Below are 23,832 nucleotides of genomic sequence, written 5' to 3'. Positions count from 1 at the left end.
AGGAGCTGATCTTGAGCATTTTTCAGGCCAGCTCATATTTTAGTCCCACAAAAGTGAAAGCAAACAAATCTTGACAGATGGAGAAAGGAACGTGAAAAACAATCAAGAAATGAATCTAGTAAAGTATTTTGATGAAGGTTCAACATATATGAAACTTTAAAGAGCATATAGGCTATAACATATATGTTGAACCAAAAGCATTGAATTTGAAAACTTTGACAATCCAAAAGAAACTAAAAGCCATCTTGATATGTTTTCAGAGACATAATATATGTATAGAAATTGAGTATTTATACTCAACTTGATTAATAAACTTAGTGGTGTCACTGCTACATATCCACTTCGCAACTTCTTTACAAGGAAACTCAGAAAATTCAGAACCCTGAGAAGTCCACAGAAGTGGACTGTGACTCGATTCCAAGTCCAGAAGGGGCAAACCTTTTAGAAGGCCTCTCTTCCAGGACCCAGTCTAAGCTCTAAAGTGATTAAACCCAAAAAACATTGACATACCAATGCAAAGATATATGTACAGAAGGGGAAAAAAATGCTCAAATAAAGAGCAGCAACTAATGTCATTTACAGGGGGAAATGGTCAAGGAAAACTTGATGTTCGGCTCCATCTCCCTTGCAGGTAATCCTCTAATGAAACACTTTGCTCGTTGCTGCTAATAGAAAGTGAGTCATCCTCTAAGTCTAGCAACGCAAGATTCAGATGGGACTGGATGTTTGTAGGAACTGCTTCTCCATCCATCTCATCAACTTCAGCTGTCCTTAGTTGTTGCTTTGCCCAATTTGTCACCTGCTCATCACCTTGGAGGAGTTTCAAAACCTGTGTCAATTGTCAATTGTCAACCAGAAATCAGGAAACAAATAAGTGCACTTCTGGATTCATACAAAATCAATAAATACATTCAGAAAAAAGGAAGACTCACAATCCTAATTTGAGGACGGGATTTGGGTGAGCGCCTGATGCAAAGGGAAGCAGCTAACACCATTCTCTCGATCTGGCCAAAATCATAGCTGTCGCTTAAACGTGGATCTAGCAGTCGGGTAATTTTGCCATCTTTTAGAATAGGTCTTGCCTGCATGAAGACGAGCAAATTTCATGTAAGACAAGAAAAAACGAAACAATAAAACATCTATCAAACAAATTGTCATTGTGGCTCTTTTTAGCATGGCATTTTTTTACATTTAGCCCAATACTCCTTAGTTGAAGGCAAAATTCTTTAGTTATTCCACATAATTTCATGAAGTAGACTTGTTCTTTTCCCAATAAGCATGCTGTTCTGTAATTTATTTTCACATTTTAGTGAGTTATTTCTGGTACTTGCTATCACTTCTCAACCTCCGAACGTGACCCTTCTCATAAGTCATAACACAAACATTATTCTGTGATGGTACAAAAGCCAAGAGGACATATCTTACCCACATAACAAGGCTCTCCTGCCCCTTAGGTTGCTCACCACATATTGGCTTTCTACCAGAAAGAAGCTCCAAAAGTACAACACCGAACGCATAAACATCCATTTTGTCACTCACTTTTCCATGCATGAAATACTCTGGTGCCAGGTAACTGTCACAAGAAAGAAATGTTACCAAATATACAGAAACACAAAAACTATCGATAGAAAAAGAAAATTGCATACCCAAAAGTTCCTGCGACATCTGTGCAAGTTATGAGGGATGACGAAGTTGAGACCCAACTAGCAAGCCCAAAATCTGAAAGCTGAAGAACCAAAACTAATAACAATGAGCAGACACCAAGAAATCATCAAATAATCAAGCAGAATTATTTGATAGATTAGGTACCTGAGGCTCGAAATCTTCAGACAGAAGAATGTTAGATGATTTCACATCCCTATGGATCACAGGTTGGGCAGAGCAATTATGTAAATATTCCAGTGCCTCAGCTACACCCACTGCCACTTCATATCTCTCTCTCCAGGAAAATGCTTTCACATCCTCTGCATTGCCTTTACCAAAAACAAGTCTAAGCTTCCAGATAAAATTAAATTTGCACAACTTTGACGCATTCCAGGCAGAGAGGCTTAAACGTGTACTTACCATGAAGATTTTCCTCTAGGCTTCCTCTTGATAGAAAATCATAAACCAAGGCTAGATTGTTGTTCTCAAAACAATATCCAAACAGGGATATTAAATTCTTGTGGTGTAATTGTGTGATGATCTCAATTTCAGAGACAAATTCCTTCAATACATCCTCATATGGCTTCAAGATTTTTACCGCCAGTTCCTTGCCATCTGGGAGATACCCTCTGTAGACATAACCACTGCCGCCTTTACCAACCAAGTTCTCTGAAAATAACAGTTTGAAAATCGTTAAAGGAACATCCAAAATTGTTGAAACAGCAAAATAATATTAGAGAACATAAACTAACCAGGCTTGAAGTCAGAGGTTGCCATTGAAAGCTCCTTGTAGCTGAACAATCTACATGTGGATGAGTATTTCTCATGTAGACCCAGCAATTCTTCAGGAATATCATTTAAGTCGTGGGACGGGGATACAGGAGACCACAAAACGTCAGAACCTACAGGCACAATTGCACCATTCTCCTCATCCAAACTAGAAGTATGATCGTCCCCCGCATCAGAATTATTCTGTTTCTGATCCGGGTGAACATAAGTAGAAGCATATCTACTTGGTAGTGCCAATAGCCATCGTAACACAGACGTCTTCTTTGCGGAAGATTTCTCCGCCTGTCGCTGCCTTGATATAAATACGCGCCGAAGCAACTGGCAACCTTGCTTCAACTCAGGTGTGTTTGAGCTTAAAACCAACTCACCTGTTTGAAATGGTACTATACTCAATGAATTATCCTGACCACTACCATTTTGTGAATTCTCACAGAATTGAATTCCAGAATTCTTTTCCAACACCGGGGTCACCGCAGAACTTTTGCAGATCTTTTCCCGAAATTTGCTTCCGCTATCTGAATCAGATCTTGGCGAGCAAATCCAGTTCTCCTGACTCAATTTCACTGCGACCATAACATCAGTTGCATCTTTCAGTACTTTCAACTTCATTATTCACATTCCATCAAAAACAATTATCAGCTATTGAACCACGTGATAATAAGACTAAGAGGAACTAATCATGCATATGTAATACAACCAAACCAAACTTATATTCAATTCCAGATGAGTAAAACAGTTGCATGTTTGCAAATGATGTGAATGACTATTACCTGCATCTCTCTGGAAAACAACTTTGCCACTACCAACAGCAAAAACAGAGACATTTGGAGACAATTTTCTGGCGCAATACTTGGCAACAGATATTGATGACCGGATTGTATGAGGAGTCTTAGAAATTCCGACAACTAATTTAGCCGCACCAGATGCTTTGGCTTCTTTTACTAGTATTTTCCTTACTTTTGATCCTCTACAGACCTTTAGCTGCAAATCTACCTGCAAAATTCACCAATCACAATAAATCACACCCCAAACTGGGGAAAAAAACTTGATAACATTGAGAATGTATGCGAGATCAAGATCCAAATTACATATTCACTTCATTTTACCATATTTTCTCGTCAAACAAACCGTGAATTACAATTACGAGTAGAGATGATATATAGAATCGACCAAAATAGATTTGTGCCTGTTTGAGATTTTGTACCTGCTTTAAGTTGCAGAAACCTTCATATACAGACAACACTGAATCGAATGTCTTCACCAGAGAGAGCAGCGACGATGGACCCTCTTAACAATCAGAAACAACGAAAAAAAGACACAAAATCAACAACAATAAAATAAAACTCACAAGTTCTACGCAATTCCAAATACAAGGATGCACAGAGAGAGAGAGAGAAATGAAGTGTTACCGGCGATAGAATCGAGAACGTGAACAGCAGTGACACGGTCACCAGGCTGTGCAACCTTGACCAGGGACCACGTGAGCAGCTCCCTGCTCGCCGAGTCCAACTTCACCCCGACCACCACGACCTTCCCCTCATTTTCTCCACCATCGCCGGCAGTGCCACCGGCGACCGTACAGACTTGGACAAAAGTCATCTATCAAACTCCGTTGGCGTTTTGGCTGAAATGCTGAATTGCTTTCTCTGTCTGGAAAATTTTGCTTTTATCTCTCTGCAAATGCTTTTCGCGTTGTTCACTCTGTCTCTCTCTCTCTATCACTGGTTTGTGTGTTGGGAAGCTAGAGATGGAATCGTGTTCGGAGATTGTGGACTGGTCTTTTAATTGCTTGAGAGAAATGTTAAAGTGTACTCGTGACATGTGGTTCTCGTGCAGTTTTCACATCTGAACCGTCGATCTACAGACCTTTCGTGCGAGATCTGTGATGGTGAACGCAGAATCGCATGGATGTGTCGCTTGCCGTCGCAAGAGGACAAAATGATATGATGCAATTACGAGACATGATAGGGAATAAATAGAATGCGGGTGATTTTAGAGCTTTAACATGAGCTCAAGTATATCAAAAAAAATAAAATCAATTTTCCTTCTTTTATTTCATTTATTATAAAGGTATAAAAATTGATATGCTCATTAAAATAAGGTCAAATTAACAAATTTGAACAAAAACAAACTCATCTAATAATTAATTTCATTGTTCCTATTAGCTAAATAAATGTTAATGATCAAGGAGTAGATTTATCACAAATATATTCTAAAAATTTATTATAAAAAAAAAATGTAACATAATGAATTGGGACAAGTAGGAAAAAAAGAACATAAATTCCTCCACTTTATTTACTTTTTGCTATCAATAATTTTTTAAAATTTGTTTAAAAATAATAAATTATATCAATAACATCCTACCCCAATCCTAACATAATGGATGGGTGGAGGAAAAATAGGGAAAAGAAACATAAATATCTCTTGCAATCATCTTTCATCAATATTTGGTAGATAACAAATCTTACAAAAGGTGCCTAAAAAAGGAACAAGCAAGTTCTAAATGTTGCAATTAAAAGGCTACTTTAGAAAAAGAAGGGGATAAAGGTTATATTTAAAACATTATAGTTAGCATGTGATGATGGAGTGTGGGTTTGACATTTCTTATGGCTTGGCCAAATTGATTCTCTTAATTAATTTAATTTTTAATTTTATAATTGGTTGTAAAATAAATAAATAACTAATGTATATACATCGTAATTAAATTGTGGGTGTTTGGCAGTGCGTTTGTACTGCGTTCAGTTGCAACACACCTCACAGCACCACAGTTTTTTGTGACACGCCAAACAGCTTTTGCGTTCCAACTCACCTCACAACACCACAACTTTTTACCTCACAACACCTCACCACACCTCACAGCACTCCCAAACGCTTACAATGTATGTTGAATTATCCTACGTAATCAAATTAGATCAATTATTTTATTTTAGATTAATGTACAATATAAACATTAAGTGATTTTATATTAATATTATTAGTCATCTAATATAACTGTAATTTAGATACGTCAAACGCACCTCACAGCACCACACCGCACCGCACCACAGTTTTTAAAGTGATGCGCCAAACAGCTTTTTGCGTTCCAACTCACCTCACAACACCATAGTTTTATAACTCACAGCACCACACCACACCTCACAGCACCTCACAGCATTCTCAAACAAGCCCATTGTCTGTGTATGGGCCACATGGATTTATCAATTTGTGTTTGTGTAAATGTGGGAATAAAATTAAATAATTTAAAAAGGTGATTTCATAATCCCTAATTTTGAATATTCAAGCATGGGTTGAGACACTAAATATTGTTGTATGTGAATGAGATAAAGAATTATTGTGCACAAGGTTTCTACACAAATATATAGAGAGACAACGTTGTCTAAAATTATCTATCATAACTGAACTGACTAAAAATCAAACCGATTGGTCGGTTATTTTCAAAAAAAAATTACATATTTCTTTAAAAAAATCGATTGATAATTAAAAAATTAAAACAACCAATCGATCAATTAAATTTATGTTAAAAAAAGTTGAGAAAAAAAAAACTCCGACCATAACCATCCATTTTCACCCCTAGATAGATTGTTTTCTATTAATGAACATGTCAACTCTAGGTTGCACCCCTCAACTCTAATATTGGACCACATGTTTATTTGTCATTCACGTTATATTTATTTTTAATCCGGACGGTTTGTTTGTCAACATATTGGAATTAAATTTCAACATGTGATTTATGTCCCCTAAAAATAATAATGGATGATGTTAGAGAGGCTCTCCTTGTCCAATACTTGAAGAGTTGATTAACGTAAATTACAATGACATTCATAGCTGTCAAATAATTTATAAAATAAAATAAATTTACTTATGCCATAATAAGACAATCCAAGGTTCTCAGGTTTTTACGCAAATTCAAATGCACACCTTTACCATGTTAAAAAAAATCCAAAAAAGTAGAAGAAAGGGCATTATCCCATTCCCAGACACGTGTATGGTCAATATTAAATACTGAAAATATCAAATATTCACATCCTACGCTGTTGCATACATGAGTTTTAGGGACCTGAATGAACTCTAAAAATATAACCCTTTTAAAAATAATTAAATATCATATGTTACTTAAAATAAATTTAGAGTTATTATAACATTAATAATTTTTCAAAAATAGAGTGTCCGGACTACCGCTCGGGGATGCCCCTGATCCCACCCTCCTTCATAACATATATTTAACTTATTTTTTGGGAAAAATCGACTTCAATCAAATCAAGAATATCGCGTGTCATGGTTTTGTGATAATTAGTCAATTAATTATTAAGAATATAGCATATCAGAAGAAAGGTTAACGAACAGGATCAATCAGAAAACAGATGGATAGATGCAATAGTTGACTCAAATTCCCCAAACGACCTTTCTCGCGCGAGTTTGAATGATAATTCGGCGGCGTTTGGTGGGATCGAAAGATTTCATGCAGTTTTTGGTACCAAAACTTGTTTTTCGTCGTTTGTGACGCATCGATCTCATCTTAGGCGTGCGTGTCGGGTGGCTATTTTTATTTTATGTGGATAAATAAACAATTATATACTAGTAATTGTTTATTTATTTGGATATAAAATTAGTTGCAACGGTTTGGTAAAATACCCAATTTTAATTTTCATTACTTGGTGTTTGGAGGGAGGGAAGGGTGGAAAATAATAGTCTGAATTTCTTGGTGACAGAAGATATTTTTAACTTTTAAGGAGCCTTGCCAAGAATTTGAGGACACGAACACACATGCGGATTGTATTTGGACGTTATGGCATAACCGACCACATATGGCCGACAAATTGGCAATCAATGGATTATATTTCGTTTCCATTTGGGAAATACTAACACAAATAATTGGTTGACATATCATTTAATTTTAGTTAAATTATTTGTTTTTCGACACTAGTTAATTGTGATTTTTTATAGGTAAAAAAAGCCCAAAGCAAAACCGAATGGGGTACCAAGGCCCCAAGCACATGAGAATTGAGATCGTTACATGGGCCAGTGTGCAGGTGCATGGGCCCTACCAAGCCTACAGTAGGTGGGACCTACCATCTTTCTCACGTCACAAAACGACCGCGGAGTGCACTTTGGTCGGTTTAGGATTCGTCAACTCCCAAGTCCCAACAAGGCAACAATAGTTTCTTGCTAACATGTGCTGGTGCTGCAAGTCCAGGCGAGAGACCATGAACCATAGATACATGTAGGCTCCACTTCGAATCTACGAGGTCAACGGTAAGTAACACGCTGCATGATAATGATCAGCTTGTATATTTTGCGTCTCACAACTAAAAAATAAAAAACACTCCAGTCGACACCTACCTAGTATGCACGGAAACGTCCACTTTATGAAAAGGGGTCATACTGTCTTCTTTCTTCTGGTTTTTTTAATGGTTTATTAGACTGTTTAATTGAGCCTCACTTAAATATAATAATTATCTAATCTCTAAAAAAGAGAGAGAGAAATTGACTAATTTTTGAAATTACAAAAGAAAAGTGCCGATTTTTGTATACCAATAAAACATGAAGATTGCATCATGCGTATGATATATACCATTATTTATTTAATTGCCTATTCGTGCATCTTGCAAAAGGAATCAATTAAATCACGGACATGTGTGAATTGGTTTTGATGCTTTGCGTCCCTCCCATAAAGCTGCACATGTATCATGTAATGCACCATGTAACAGCACGACCCACGTGCACCTCATTTACCCAAACAGAGCCCCTCCTACTTTTCTGTTTATCATATCATATGGAAAGCCCAATTGCACGGTTGAGCTTGCACCCCAAGCTCCATGATGGTTTGAATATCACAGCATAATAATGGGATAAACCAATCACACCTACAATTAGGATTGTAATAGCAAACATTCTCAATTTTCTAGCAAGTGTTTGAACTATTAAAAGGATCCTTCTTGCCCCAAGAGAAACCTCACAGGTGGGTTGCACATTGTGATTCATCTAAGCCACTAACTTTATAATTAAGGCTGATTATACCTGGAGAACTTACTTCGATGGTTAATCAAGTGACGCGATTCGGGCAGACATTTGCAAAGTGTGATGGATCACCACAAACAAAGCACCTTCTTCCAGATAGAGGTTCACCTGTTGCTGACACAAAAGTCACATCAGCGGCACGCCCCTCACTCCGACCGCCTCTGCCTCGGCCAACCCTTCTGCTGGGGTTAGATGCTGAGTTACTGGTGTTTGCATATGAAGGGCCTCGTGTTCCACTGTTGTTGTTGACATTATCCTCCCATCTGCATCATAAGCAATAGAGTAGTTATTGGGTGAAACTATCATTTCTTTAGTTGTTGGATACTTGGAAGTGCTCGTTACTGTAACCCATCACTTATGTTTGCATATGCATTATTAGCATATTCCATGTTTATTTGGTGACGCAAATAGATTCAGACAATCATGTCAGCTTTTCTAACCCATAACTTAAGCAAATTCTTCTTCAAAAAACAGAACATACTAATGAAAATTTAGAACATAAATCTTACGGGAAGGTCACTCTTTTAGATATAAATTTAAGAAAGAGTAAAACCCCAATATTTTAGGGCCTGCGTTCACATACACAAAGAAGTTGCACTCCTGTGAGGGACATGAGTAGAACTTTCTTCCCCGGTTATTTGCTGTATTGGCAGTTCGCAGAGCACATGGTGTTCTACAGCTGCTGCAAGGAATCGTAGTTTCTCCTGCATAATCAAAGCATCAAATGAACAGATACCAGTAGGAATTCCATCTGGTGATAGAATGAGCTCCCAATGAAGCAAGTAATAAGATAAATGAAGGTTATTTGCTTTGCAAAAATATTGAGTATCAATATCTTTCTAGGACGTAAAAGACAGACAATGACAAAGAATGCAATCCATAAGAAATAACGGCCAGTGTCAAGCCAAGGTAGTATGACTTTTGTTTGCTAATGAAACTTGAGATTTCTAGCAGCTTCGTTGAAACCTATTCTACATAGCCGAGACATTTGAGCGAGAAATCAATCATTCTTCTGGGGAAATGACCTAGGTGACACCTCTCCTTGAGTGATTTTTTCAAAATAAAAAGTCATTGATAAGAGATGGATTTGGCCTACGAAAAAGTGACGCACTGATAATACTTTCCAATTTTATTAATGCAGTTGAACCATATACAGGTCAAACGGAAAAGTAACCCACCATCACAAAACAAATACATCAGTCACACGCTTGTAACCTGTAAGGACAAAAGCCCCAACAAAACCCATCAGATGACCAACACAAAATGTGTGCCTATAGATGCTACTAACACAAGCCAACAACAAACAAACCGAAACCCCTTAAACACAATCGTTCCTCACAATTGAACACCTACAGGTTAGTGAAAATGCAAGTTAAGGTCCTGGAAAATTCAGATAACCCCACCCAAGAAGAAAAAAAAACCGACAAATAATATCTTTAGATCTAACAATTAACTCAATTATTATTTTAATCACATGCCGGAGCTAACTTCACCCATTATCTAATTTGGGAATTTTAAAAAAACTGCCACTTTTTACAGTCTCCCCGTTTATTTAATTTGACCCATTAGATGATGAGCAGAGAAAGGGAATTAAAAACACATACCATTTTCCTGGTTCATTACACGAGACCGGGCATTCCGAGAGCCTGAAACCTTTGAAGGACAATCACTTGAAGTGTGTCCTGTTTGCTGGCAGTATATGCAAGTTACCTCTCTACCGTTATTTTGTCGGACATTGCCTGACGATGCTGTTGGTCCTCGAGCCCTTACTGCAGAACAATCTATCATATTAGTCACATGAGTTTTCCACGGAAATTCGACTTAGGTAAAATTTACTAATAAAATTGCATTTTCTCTCAATCTCTTGCTCTCTCCCTCCCTCCTGTCTCACACATCATGATATGACATTTTCGTCACCATGAGTTTGCACTTCTCAATGTTTTCATTCTTTCTGCCACGAGTTCACATTACTGAATACAGTTATGCAGCAATCACTCAAAAGAAACCAAACATCATCAAACGTGATGCAACCAAATATTTATAAAGTCTCATACTTCGAGAGGAAGCAAACAGAAGATCTGTATGAGAACTGCATAATAAAATTATTCTTCAAACACTAATATCCTATACTAAGTTACTCCTCGACGGTGGTAGACACTGAAGTGCAAGTGAATCTTTCAGATAATCATCAGTACTGCCAGGTCCCAAAGAACACTGTGTTTAGGGTTTAGCCCAAAACCCTAAACTGAGTTTGAACATAATAAAATTTTGTCAGGTACTCAGATCATTAATTGATAAATTATTTTGAATATAATAGCAAAAGTTTAATTACACAACAAAGAAGAAAAGACATACTTTAGGGAAAATGGATCGCAGAATAAATTTTTGAACACAAGAAAGTTTATGCTGTTCTACATTCTAGAACGAACATCTTCGTCTAAGATTGAAAGAACTACATTCGCAGGCAAATTGAGAATTGATTATTGAGGCATAGTTTCTAGAGGATTCTATTGACTAATTTTTGGCATTTATTGATTTATATTCTCTCAAATCCTTCATCCAATGAGATGAGAAGAAAAATATTAGTTTCTGGAAGCCATTCAATTTTACACCAAAAAAGAAACATATCAGGTAACCACATATTTGAGTAGCTAAGTTATATTTTCCCATAAGCAGGCAAGCAAGGCAGTAAAACTGTTCATTGAGACACTGGTGTCAGGAGTTCTAATATGTACATTTGCCCTGATATACTTTCTTCAGAGCCAACTTTATTAGGCAAAATAACACTAGTAATTTCAGTTTTATTTCGTATGTACCCGGATATGAAATATACTAAAGCATAAGCATAGTGATAAAAAAACAATATGAAAACCAACTTAGTATATGCCTTATGAGAAGCGTTAAACACCCTACTGCATATATGAGCTCATCCAACTCTTTTTTTTTAAAAGCAAGATCAGTAAGGATGACTTTATCAGTTTATTGTGGGTAATGAAAAATTGTAGAGAACCGGATAGTGAAATTATAATTAGAGGGGCAGCTAGAGACTGAATATGTTGGGGGAACATATGAATGGAAATACACTAGAAAGAGCATGCAAACCTCAAAGTTTTATTGCCACATAGTAGTGAATTGCATTAGCAGTCACGCAGCAATGGGTAAAAGACTGAGAATCATCAGACGATTAAAACAAATGAAATAATGCATCTATTAGCTCCCTATATATAAAACTGACAAAAAAACAACTTGTACTTGTATTCAGAATTATAAATTCATTTTCTTTTTCTACTACTTTTCATTTTTCAAGGTAAGTATTTAATATCATACAGACCTTGCGTTCGGGAACCAGTTCCACAAATCTCAATCAGCTGTCTAAGAATCTCATCACAGCCACCAATACAACCTGATCAGACACAAAACAAGCTTAGTACTGGTGTGAACTACACATCCAAATTTATAGTTTACATGAAAATAGAGGGAAGCCTTACAAACCTTTTGAAGCGAAAGTGACTTAATAACTTTTAAACAACAAAACAAATGCAAACTGATATGCTAAAGAACCGCTATATTTTGGATGAAGTGAGTTCTACTTAAAAAGCTTAAAATGATTCAACGACAAAAATTAATTTTCAAAAATCTAATCCAAATAATGGATAACTTCAAAAACTTGACCATATGACAGATTGGAGAAGGAAATACACTTCCCCAGGCTAAACTGTCTTGCAGAAAAAAGGTTGAGAAATAAATGACATTGCTACCCCAATTCTTGTTCATCATTCAACCTTTTCGTGTGTGTAGATCTGCCACGCATTACGCAAATGACAGAGCTATTAACATAGGACTGGTCTCACCAACAAGAATTACCTCGACCGGAAAAATTGGTTTCACAAGCTCACACGCACATCCAAATGTAACAACTAAACAACACAAGTTTACAGCTAGAACGACAGTATCTGCGTGCTTTAAATACTGTATGCTTTAAAATTGCTTCTACAAAGTTAAGGCCCAGCGGTCTCACTTGGCCAGCAACTAACTCAAGGAAGCCAAACTGTTTTCTTTCTCCTCAATCTTTAGCTACATGAGACTGACAGATGTTTCAGAGGTTAATTTATATGTATGCAAACGAACAGGTGCACTCAGACCTCCACAAGGTTAGATCAAACATCAGATGATCAGAAAATAAGTACACAAACAGCCACTGTACAATGCCACCTGTATTTCATGAAATTTACCTATATAGAGATCAAGCAAGATTTAGATGTAAAGAAAGTCCATTCAATTCTTTAAAGCTGTACATACCCAAATGGTTTGCACTGAAGCCTGGTGGTATTCCAAGCTGCCTAAACTTGAACTGAATCAAGTGAACCGGACCTTTAAGGAGAATAAAACGAAAAACAAAAAAAAAAGATATCAGTCACAAATCAAAGAAATCTCAAGAAAAGAAGAAAATTCCCGAATTACTTTTAAGCTATGAGAAAGTAGTTTAAGGGGAAAAAAAAGGTTTTCATTCAGCCTAAATTAAAGTTGACACTTCAAATCAGGTTAAGTGCCAGGAGAAAGCAAGAAAGATGCATATAATCAAGGAATACGTGTCATGGTAACAGAGAAAAAGCTGTTGGCACAACTAAAAATCAATTTCTTTATTTGGCAGTTTAAGTGTGGGACTGCTATGAAATATCTACTAAATGAAAACTCCACATGACATGGAACCCATTAGTGTCATCTCCGCAAATGACCATCGGTTGGAATCTTACAAACAATTGTCTCCAACACAAAAATCATGGCCAACAATTACAACTGATGCTAGTGCAGTGCATTTCAGCATCTTAGTCAACTACATAGGAGAAAATTACAGAAAAGAAACCTGGAGTGCAGGAGTTGCAAATATTAGTGGTGACAGTAGCTTCCAATACAGGTCCAGGGAGCCATATGGCATTCCTACACTGAAAAAAATAAACACCAATTCAAACAATCACAAACATAGTCACATTAACGTACAATCTAAATCATGTTACACTCATAAATATTCATGTCAATATCATTTTGTTTTTAAAAAGAATAGCTAACCATACATCAAAACCCCCAGAACAATAAAATACAGCATGTTTTTTTCAAAACGAGAAAGAATAAACTTATTTAAAACATGATCTGATGAACTTAATCATGTCACGGTACATGGTTGAGGAACATATTTCAAATCATTTGGTATATATAAGATTCAAACCCCACTGGGATTACTACTCTTGCTTGGTGTTCTGATGATATATGGTAATCGAAAATCACATAGATAGTGCTACTGCAAAGCCAAAGTACAACATGAAAGACTCATAGGTATGAACATGTCAAACAGATTCTCTTCAAATATGAAGCTGCTGCAGTTCCTCAACAAGAAAGTGCAGGCCGAAAAGAAGTGCGACTTATCTACCACTTAACAGAAGTCACATGCTGACCCAATCAAAGCTATAGAATAGATACCATGAAACATCTGAGTAGCCTAGAAGGCATAGAGTAATTGCGAGAGAGTTTATTCCAGCCATCATGATAGATTTTGACAGAGTTGGTGTTCAAGGTAATTTTGTTCTAAGTATTAGTTGAGAATGTAAAGAGTGTCTTCAATAAAGATTTTGCATTAATAGTGTTTATCTATAATTATGACCTTATTACCTTTGTATACGCTAACTGATCTAGTAATCATCTTACTAAAATTATGCTTCACTTTAGCAGTTTAGCATTTGTAATATGTCATCTTGTTAGTTGGTGCAAGAAGTAAAATATCACATCTGGATCTATCTAAGACCGAAGTAACATGTTTCTAGCAAATAACCATTCATGCCATGAACAAACAAAAAAATGAGTGAGATAATGATACAAGAATGTGGAGTCGCTTGGCTAGTTGAAAATTCGCAGATAGCATTGATCAAGACCATCTTGCAGATTTTCATAACAAGTTTCACATGGCCAACATCCATTGCTCGCCCCATGTATTTCAAAAGGAAGGTCTTATATTAACAATTAATGTCCTGCAAAAAAAATTCTAAACAAGTCAAAGTCACCAACCTGAGGATAACCCAAGCACCCAACCATGAAATTGCCATCCTGTTAATGGAAAGTTAAAATTTCTGTAAAATTAAGTTGATTGAAATGAAAAAATATAAAAGATTGAATCATATACCAGCACTTACAAGAGCTCACAGTTAGAATGGGAAAAAAAAAGAATCAAAATCTTACTCTTAATTTCATGTAACTAAAAGTATTACAAACAAAGAAGCAAAGAAAATACAGCAGAATACGAAGCTCATTAATCAGTACAAACCATGCAAAAGAGGAAGATGCCACAAGTATTTGAAAGGGAAAGAACAGTTGAAAATTTGGAATAAATGCATGTATAGTATCTTTACATGAAACTGAATTAGAAGATTTAATTTTCATAACACTTGGGGATGGGAGTTAGGATTTGAATCTAGCAAGTGGTGATTCCCAATACTTGAACAGAGCTAATACAAACAAATTTAGTTTAATTCATTAAAATCATTAAAGCTTCTTACCCGATTGCGTTTAAGCACCATATCTGATTCTTGGCATTGTCCACATTGCCGAACAACTTCTCCAGCACCATGTTGATCATCTCCAGTGGATCTATTAACCCTATTTAAGTCATACAAAGATGCACTGTGAATTTGTGATACTAAAATAAATGACTGCAACACTGGTCTAAGGTAAGAAACCACCTTTCAAAGAAAATTGTCATCACTTCCATGAGTTTAACTTTGTTCAACCTCACCTGCAGATATTGCGGTTTGGATGCGACATTTGCAAATTTGCATTAGAAAGAATATGTTAAGATGTTAGACTTTTTGTAAGGTGAGAATTTATTGCAAAGCATAGGCCCAAAAGAAGGTACATCATGGCCAATTCTGATTGTAAGAACATTCGATCTAGTGCAACCAGTCATTTTCTTGATGAGTCTAGAACGAGATCACACATTGGGAAGGAACCCATCTACTGATTAGTGCATGCCAAAACAATCTAGCCTTCAGTTGCCAAATTAGCACATACATGTCTATATTGCACAGGCACAGGGTTTTTCTTCGTAATTGCCCTTCTTTAATCCTTCATGGATTCCTAGTTCTGAAATAGTGGCATTAATTGCAGCAATCAGGAGACAGATGACCTTGGAGGAAGACAGAGTACCCAAGGAAATACATCCTATTTTCCAGATGTATCCAGGTGTTTTTAATGAATTAAAGATCACATTATAGTTTACAAGTACACCTAGTGTGCCTCTAGAACTATTAGACAAGTAGAGAGAACACACATAAAGTAAGTGCTTCTAGATTTATTTTAGTTTTACTTTTATTTACCATGGAAGTCTGCTTCTACATCCACAATTAGTGAAGGAAATTTTCAACTGGTTAAGGCGCCAGGTGGTGATTGGCATAGGACATGGTGAAATATTCCAACATATAAATCCCTCAGAAGAAATATGAGCATTGGTAAGTGCGCTTAACAACACTCATATCACCAAGTGCCTATATCGGCGGTCAATTAAATGAATTAAGGCGCTCGATTGAAAAGAAAGTTTGAAAAAGGAATTATCAACAAGCACAAATATTGATGGCTCAAAAACCATAACAGATATTCAAATTAAAGGAATCAAAAACAAGTACACAATAAAATAAAAAATTTAAGCTTAATGAAGCTGTTGACCCCATTACTAACATGCAAATACTTGCCCAATAGCCATTTAAAGTTTTCAATAAAATAGTTATTTTGATTGTAAAGGTGAATTATCGTTATCTATATTTGAACCAAATATATTTTCATACCAAACCCAAGCATCAATATCCTCATATGTTACGATAAGCATTTTTTTCACAGGCTTAACAAAAATCCAGATTACTTGTATGACTGTTCATCATGGTTGTCCTAAGCGGCTAAGCCATAAAGTTAAAACAAATTTACAATAGTTTCCATGAAAAAAAAAGACTTTGTCCATGGATAAGTATACTACAAACTTACATCTAAGAAGCAAGCTTTTGTCTCTTCCAAGCAAGTCGCCAGAACTACTTCTTTTCCTTTATAGCCATAGCTTACTTCTCTTAAATCGGACTCCATTTTTGATCTCAGATTTGGTTTCCAAAGTTCATACCTGTCACACACAAATCACCTCGTTATGAAAGGAACAAACAAAGCACCAAACTGATATCTAAACAATGCAGCATAATCATTTTCATGCAATTTTTACTTTTTTGTCGTTTGATATACGACTTGTTTGAAACATGGAAACCTTGTTGCATAGGAAAATGACATTGACAGATGAACAGATTTATAAATAGAAAAGTGTCTAGCGCAATCAAAAAGCAGTTTGAAAGCAAGAGTAAGGATCATGATTTATTATCATTCTTTCTGCGGCAGCCCACTCTCCAAACCCAAAAGAAAAGTGCATGCAAAAAAAAATACACCATCAAAGTTAGTGCAAAAAATCTATTTTCACTCGGTTGTAGTTTTTACTCTGCTTTAGTGGGATAATTTTTATTACCTCTAGCACATAAGTTTTGATTCCATTTTTCAAAAGAGTTAAATTTAAAGAGTAGCATATGTTAGAAGCATCTCAATTTGAATACAAGAGTCTGCAAGAGGATAATATAGCCTCAGAGTCTTGACAATTGTCTGTACTGTTTCATAATACAATCTTATCTGAGGACTATACCGCCATATAACACAATCTCAGATGCAATACTTCTATGGTAAGAAGATATATTGAGATGCATGAAAACAAATTTTTTGTACAAATGCAGACAAAACACATACCCACAAGCATGCTTATATATAGTCACAAAAAATTTGCATTATGTAGGTATGTGTGAATTTGCAGCAACACATTGCTAAGAACCATTGACCAAAAACACCACATAAACCAAAAAAAGGGACAGAAATGTTTCAAAACAAGAATAGGTTGGGAATCTAACAGCGTCTGTAATAGAATGAAATAAGCAACTTACCCAATGTCATCGTATCCCATTACCAGTGCTTCACCCTGAAATTTCATTAGCAAAGAAGTTCATTTGATGCTATATATAGCATTCTGGTTTTTCTAATAGCCAAGGCCAAAGTGCAGTTACAAATATAGAGGACTTACCGGTTAACTATTTACAAGGACAACTAAGCCAAAATGAACATGATATACAAGAGTGTTATATAGTAAGACTCCTTTCGCACTTTTTAATGCAGACTTAAGGTAAAGCTCCACTATAAAATTTAATAAAAAAATCTCCACGAGAAGTAAAACAACCAAAAACCGAAAAAGAACGAAACTTTAAGCCTAACAATATAATGGTGATTATAAGATGAAAGTATTATATCTGGTATTTGCATGACAAAAAAATGTATTAGCTTGTTAGGAACTCCCCATTTTAACCGGTCTACAAAAATGAAACATAAGATATCATACATGCAACTGTTGTTTGCAAAATAACCTTTCAAAATAATCATTTCACAAACAAAAAAACTTACCAGGCAATTATATACACAGCAACAGAAATGAAAACCTATGAGTTCACTTACAATTAGTCACTCTAATTCCTAATTTAATTTCTAACTAAGCACATCATCATTACTTAAATAATGAGGAAAAAAAAGAGGCAGGAAATGCAAGTAATCGCAAAAAGTATGTCATTGATGGCATCAAAGTTACGAGATTAGTTGGCGAGAAACAAGTGTGCAAGTCCTTTGTTGCATAACAGCGATCCAGCAGCTTTTTAATATGATCATGCATTGTCGCGTCCGTACCAATGCCCGCCTTATGAACACAAGAGAAAGTGGGAACAATGTCAAATAACAATCTTTGCCGACTAGGAACTAGCGATTTTACACATCTAAAGCCAAAAGTAGGAGGGTTTTCTTTGTAAGGAAAACCAAATATTTTCTACTGAAAAGAATACCAGAGTCAATTTGTGCCCTATCAAAGTTCTAGTCTTCTCACCTTATCCATACAACTCAGCAAATCAGCTTCAGTTAAAAGCGATGGAGGTCTAGTAACTCCTGAATCGAGGGTTAAAGTCGTCGGAATGAACTGCAGCATAACCAATAAATAAACAATTCTGCATGCATCAAAATGATCACCCCTACAGCAAGCAAAAGAACTCCAGTTTCATGTATGGGTTTTGGCGCCTTTGGAATGGTTAGGCTAGACTGTTTCCATACCCAATAGAAACTTAATACCCTAGATTAAAAGAGTTCAAGTTCATAGTAACATGTGCAATTCAGATTAACAACACACTCAAATTTCAACAATCCCGTCATGTTGGAACTTGGAAGAAAAATTAGTTAATTTTTTTAATCTTATCATAAAGAGAGATGACACAAGGACGTCTAGTGACTTCAATGAAAAATTATAATTGGAAAAGAAAATGCACGTAAAAGGACACCAACGACAACATTAACCAAACAAAGGCAAACTATAATGAATTTTGTTTACCAACAGTCTTCTCTCTCTTGTAACCAACATTATTTTCCAAATAAGTTGCATCAGCATTTCTCCCTACCCATAGTCCTTTCATTTTGCAAATATTCTTTCATTTTATTTTCAGTAAACATATCAACATATAGAATGTCAATGTTTATTTACATTTGTGCACTGCTGAACCAATAACCATTTTCAGTACGCATCATAAGAAACAAATACATGTATATATAAATACTATGTTGCCATTCAAAAAAATAAATACTATGTTGATGATAAAATGATCTTTCGATGTCAGATAGACAAACCTGTTGTCCGAATTCGTAAGTTGGAATCATTGAACCTCCCCATGATTCGAATCGATAGACATCTAGATAGTTTCTCTGATCAAATGAGAAGACAGTCAAATCACCAGAGGACAATTCCAAATTGGAAAAAGAGAGAGAGAGAACCTCCAATATGCAAAAGCCTTGTACTCAATGGAACTAGGGCAAGAGGGTATGATTTTTGAATTGTTGAATTTTTTATAAGTTTTGGATTCTTTGGAGAAGCAACAGACTTAGTTGGTCACCCATGAGGAAAAAAAGTAACTTGTAACAGGAAAAGCATCAAAAGGGGCAAAAAGAATTTAAGAATACTGGTGAATACTCACAGCTAAAATCACTCTGCCTGACGCAGAGAACAATTCCCCAGCAATATCAATTTCGACAATGGTTTCAGCCCCTACAGCTGGTTTTGAGACGCATGCCAAAAAATGACGAACAACCAGCTCATATAATCTCTGTCACGAAATTATGACAATTACAATTTCAATAGAAACAATAAACTTCATATCATACACTGAAATAACAAGTCTATATACAAGCATGTGTGAGCATTAGAAAACGAAACAAAGAGTGCTACCATACATGCACTTACACAGTGGTCATTGCTCCATCTGTCTCCCCCAGTGAAAAGATTTGTTGGGTGGATGGGTGGATGGGCCTTGTCATCATGTCCTCCGTTGCCAGGGTTTCTCCAAAGACCAGCATCTGGATCCAATAACTGTTGCGCATATAATCCCCAAGTAGGATGCCCTTGTTGTTCTTGTACAATTCTCTACACCACAATCAAAATCCCAGTTAACTGAAGCTAAAAAGAATGGCAAGATAGGGTTCATCAATTTTATAGCCTAAGCATGCTAATTTACTAAATTTAGCGATTACAGAAATAGAATTAACACAAAATCCCTCATTTCACATATTTAGTCCATTTATGGTTTGACTAGGAAGGAAAGAAGTTCGGATGGAAAAAATCCACAGCCACTCACTGCTGCTCAGCTTTCCTTGCCACTAAACTATAGACTAATGCCTTTGATCCGTAGATCTCGATCCTAATCTTAGACCCTCATGCTTTTCCCACTAAGTTATCATAAGTTTAATCTGGATCACCCAAAAATAACACGTTAACTATATTTTTTTTCCCTTTCCATCCTCCCCCTTATGCTCCTCCCTTAGTAAGTTCCTTTGACCAAAAATTTTATAAGCAAGGTAATATTACATAATTAAAAACATATTGAGAAGCAAAAACAAACTTGCAGATCAGTTTCACTTGAAAAGCTATCAGTCTCTGTCCGAGGATAGCTGATGAAACCAGCTTGGTATAGTTCTTCTGCCACCTGTAAACCATGTCAAAATTATAAATAGCAGAGAGCTAAATATGCGTACTCAGTAGACAGACAGGTGAATAATGAAAATGGATAATGAAGAACATAAATAACAAGTGAAAGTAGGAAAATATAAAGAAAGACAGGGCTTGAGAACCAGCACTTCCTTAAAGAAAAACAAGGCTTATGGGGCTACATATGTTCTGATCATGCAAGCTATTTTCCTACCATACTTAACGAGATCAAACCATTACAGTGGGAAAGACAAACTGATCTCCAGTACCGGACATTCAGGCTGTTAAATTTCTAAAATAAATAAGATTTCCAAGATTCTAGAAAGATGTAGATAAAAAAATAAAAAGAGATTGAGAGATTGCCGTGGTTAACCTCCTGTAAGAGCTGCTCCTTAGAATTTCTCACTAAAAAAGATTGCCAGATTAGCTAGGACAGCGATGGAGGGGGGAGGGAGAATTAGGGGAGGTCAAAGAAAGAGTTGTGACTTTGTGACGTTAGTGGGGAAGGGAAAAAAAAGTAACGACACAAAAAATGAAACTTCTTTGGTGGTTTATAAAAACAGTTGTATTTGTTGAAATCATGTAAGATGTTATGGAAATAAACAGTTTTTACCCGAGGAGTGTTTTTCTTTTATCACCCTTAAAAGATCAAAAAAAAAGAAATCACCACAGTACCAAACAACACTTTAGATTGTCTAGATGACAGGAATTGTGGGAGGGAGAAGATTACAAAGAATGGGGGGAGCACCCTAATGCTTAAGTTCAGTGGTAAAGATAGCTCAAATTCCAATCTCATCTTGTTTTCTTTTCTGTTTCGAAACATATATAAATGAACATAGGTATTAGAATTGAGCATATATCATATTGAGACAGCTTTGCATTAAACTTTCTCACCTTCATGGTGTGTTCAGAACTCATCCTAAAGTATCGCGAAGCGCGTTTTTCAAGCTCAATGGTGTTCAAAGGATATGGAGGATACTTTAGCTTCTCTTGCTGCTGAACCTTTCGTACCTGGAGGGGAATTAAAAAAATGCAAAAGGCAAATGTGCTGTGAAAGCTGCAGTTTCAAAAGTAGAATAACTATGGGGCATGCGAGTTCGATAGAACTGTACCGTTGCATTTGGTTCTTGTACGCACATTTCATAAATAATAACAGCAGAAGTGTAGTCAAATAGGCGTCCACGCCTGGAAATTTAATAAAATTATTAATTTTCACCTTGTTACCATTAAAACTAAGAGGGGAAAAAAGAATTCAGCAAGCTTTCACAGTTTTACATCCAATTGAAAGTGGCTATGCCTTCATCGGATTTGTGAGAACAGTTGATTGTCCAAAACTCTTCCGGTTCATGTGATTGTATCTCCCAATACCGTTCTACAATAAAGCCAAGTGTAGGGAACTGCAATGAAAAACAGGTATTAAACAAACGCACAATGCGTTTGAACCCGCTTTGGAACTCAAACTGACTCTGGTTAATCTTCTATATCATGAATTGTTACTTTACCTGGCAAGGACCATAACTTAGAACAAGATTTCTTTCCTCTGCAGCAGAATCAATGACAAACTTATCTTTCAAAAGCATGGTCTGAAATCTGGTAAAAGATGCACCGATTCGGAGATCAATTTCCTGAAAAAAATAAGAAATTCCATACCATGTAGATGAAGGATGACCCCAGACCATGATAAATCATAACCCCTAATTAACAAGTAATATTGGGAAATGAATGACTAGGTAAGAACGAGTATTCAGTTCCAAATCGGGTGTATAGCGACCTCTAAATTACTAGTTTAACATCAAAGAAAAGATACTTAGTTTAGCCTGTGAAAGAAAGTACGCACTTGCCTGGCGTCCACAGCATCAGCAAAATGCTTGTTAGGTCCTTCAAGATTCTGCATTGCTCTATGGATTTCCCTGGCATTCACATATCCAAACTTCAGAAAAGCAAAACCCAAGCAGGCAGTAACTGGCAAAAGAAGAGAGACAGAAAAAAGGAGAACATAACAATAAGAAACCTGTCAATCAGTGCAGAGAAGCGAGCTCTCTTTATACTTCTAGTATCAAGATGGTGGTTGACTCCTTTGCAAACTTCAATCACTTCAAATGCAATATTTTCTCCTTCTCTGTCACAATCAAGCCACAGAATAAGCCACTGGCACCTCCTAGATTCATCCTCCAAAGTCCGCTTGATATTTTTCTTATCCTTCATAACCAATGTGAAAAGACAAAATCTCAGAAAGATACATTGCCTAACCATTCCCTACATCAAAAACAGTTATCCCACACCGCTATTCCGCAATTAGGATTACAAAGTCCTACTAACTGTTCGTTCAATCTTTAAATTTCTTCTTATTCTCTCTCTGGCCCTATAATTACTTTCTCAAACGCATGATCTACCTGCAGATACAACCGCACACGAAGAAGTATATATGTTTAAAGAGCGGGGACTTGATGGATAACCTCCAGAAGTCCTCCTGATTTCTTTCTTGTCCTTTGCGAATGTTAAAAAGCAAAACAAAAATAACTTCGAAAAATATGCATCAGCAAAACCCTACATTACTCAATACAAAACGTTATTCTCGGAAACACAGTTATCACGCCTTACGTTCCATAATTGACACAGTTTCCGAAGCCCCTTTTTATTGAAGCCTTAAATTTCTTCTCCTCGACTTTCTGGACCTAAAAATCAAAGTTGCAAAACAAAACCTAGATGCCCAATCAACTAAACAAACTGATGCATATGTGTGTATAAAGAGTTTGGAATCGATGCATAACCTCTGGGACGAACTTGCAAACGGGGGCGTGGAAGAGTTGCGCGGGATCACAGGAGTGCCACTTGCGGAAGCGGTCATCAAAGTCGAGCTCCATGAGGTGGCCAGTGACAGAGGTGAAGATCATGTGGCACGGCTGTCCCTGAATCGTGTACTCAAACTCGAATATTTTGTTGTAAGGTGAGCGTCCCTCTCGCATTCGCATACCCTGGTTCCGTGATAGGATAGTGGCCACGGACCTCGCCACCGATGGCTTCTCGGCCACGTTAAGAACATTAATCTGACGACGAGCTCCTGACATTCTCTGGTGGCTCCGCCGTGGCGATGGACTGCCGGTTGAGCTCGGGAAAGGGTTTTGAATTTTGACAAGAAAGAATTAGGAATGAGTGAATGACCGATGGGGGTGACAGTGGTGCTCTTCCCGCTTTTTATTTGTGAATATGGAAATGACCAAAATGCCATCCAATCTCCGCCAAAAATTGATTCTACTAGG

At 36.5% G+C, this 23,832-nt stretch overlaps 2 protein-coding genes across 6 annotated transcripts; both read right to left on the bottom strand.

Annotated features, from left to right (window-relative positions):
* Nucleotides 1-272: 272 nt before the first annotated feature.
* On the bottom strand, nt 273-4,202 carry LOC120001267 (probable receptor-like protein kinase At3g17420). Of its 2 annotated transcripts, none has more exons than XM_038849507.1 (10): nt 3,843-4,202; nt 3,638-3,720; nt 3,204-3,426; nt 2,397-2,996; nt 2,065-2,313; nt 1,810-1,973; nt 1,647-1,726; nt 1,426-1,573; nt 933-1,082; nt 273-829 (listed from the first exon to the last, which is right to left on the bottom strand). In XM_038849507.1, exons 1-10 carry the CDS (start codon nt 4,030-4,032, stop codon nt 593-595), a joined length of 2,124 nt encoding a protein of 707 aa, XP_038705435.1. In that variant the 5' UTR covers nt 4,033-4,202; the 3' UTR covers nt 273-592. The 2 variants fall into 2 exon arrangements, with proteins under 2 accessions (XP_038705435.1, XP_038705436.1); XM_038849508.1 differs by having other exon boundaries at nt 1,810-1,964.
* A 3,998-nt stretch (nt 4,203-8,200) lies between these two features.
* LOC120001212 (DNA topoisomerase 3-alpha) lies at nt 8,201-23,724 on the bottom strand. 4 transcript variants are annotated; one of them, XM_038849432.1, is made up of 25 exons: nt 23,344-23,640; nt 22,584-22,771; nt 22,410-22,482; nt 22,075-22,197; nt 21,848-21,969; nt 21,685-21,757; nt 21,467-21,583; nt 20,487-20,570; nt 19,832-20,011; nt 19,566-19,694; nt 19,222-19,296; nt 18,434-18,523; nt 18,146-18,250; nt 17,454-17,488; nt 16,471-16,600; nt 15,180-15,232; nt 14,997-15,096; nt 14,509-14,547; nt 13,316-13,394; nt 12,751-12,822; nt 11,783-11,854; nt 10,056-10,232; nt 9,035-9,155; nt 8,465-8,714; nt 8,201-8,297 (listed from the first exon to the last, which is right to left on the bottom strand). In XM_038849432.1, the coding sequence occupies exons 1-24, from the start codon at nt 23,638-23,640 to the stop codon at nt 8,477-8,479; spliced, it is 2,772 nt and encodes a 923-aa protein (XP_038705360.1). In that variant the 3' UTR covers nt 8,201-8,297; nt 8,465-8,476. The 4 variants fall into 4 exon arrangements, with proteins under 4 accessions (XP_038705360.1, XP_038705362.1, XP_038705363.1 ...); XM_038849434.1 differs by lacking the exon at nt 8,201-8,297 and having other exon boundaries at nt 8,332-8,714; nt 22,075-22,162; nt 22,414-22,482; nt 23,344-23,724; XM_038849433.1 differs by lacking the exon at nt 8,201-8,297 and having other exon boundaries at nt 8,477-8,714; nt 10,056-10,220.
* Between the last annotated feature and the right edge of the window lie 108 nt (nt 23,725-23,832).

The sequence above is a fragment of the Tripterygium wilfordii genome, chromosome 7 (assembly GCF_013401445.1).
Source record: "Tripterygium wilfordii isolate XIE 37 chromosome 7, ASM1340144v1, whole genome shotgun sequence".
Taxonomy (NCBI): Eukaryota; Viridiplantae; Streptophyta; class Magnoliopsida; order Celastrales; family Celastraceae; genus Tripterygium; species Tripterygium wilfordii.
This window is presented reverse-complemented; position numbering and strand designations above follow the sequence as displayed.

Bases quoted from the DNA above. Each gene is read 5' to 3' on its own strand.
- LOC120001212 (XM_038849432.1), bottom strand. From the start codon at position 23,640: ATGTCAGGAGCTCGTCGTCAGATTAATGTTCTTAACGTGGCCGAGAAG. The intron at 21,584-21,684 runs GTACAGTTCTAT...ATTCCCCTCCAG, and splicing joins TACAAGAACCAAATGCAACG to GTACGAAAGGTTCAGCAGCA. The intron at 10,233-11,782 runs GTCTGTATGATA...CTAATATGATAG, and splicing joins AACTGGTTCCCGAACGCAAG to ATTGTTCTGCAGTAAGGGCT.
- LOC120001267 (XM_038849507.1), bottom strand. From the start codon at position 4,032: ATGACTTTTGTCCAAGTCTGTACGGTCGCCGGTGGCACTGCCGGCGAT. The intron at 1,727-1,809 runs GTACCTAATCTA...TTGGTTCTTCAG, and splicing joins CTGAAGATTTCGAGCCTCAG to CTTTCAGATTTTGGGCTTGC. The intron at 1,083-1,425 runs GTAAGATATGTC...GTCTTCATGCAG, and splicing joins AGGAGAGCCTTGTTATGTGG to GCAAGACCTATTCTAAAAGA.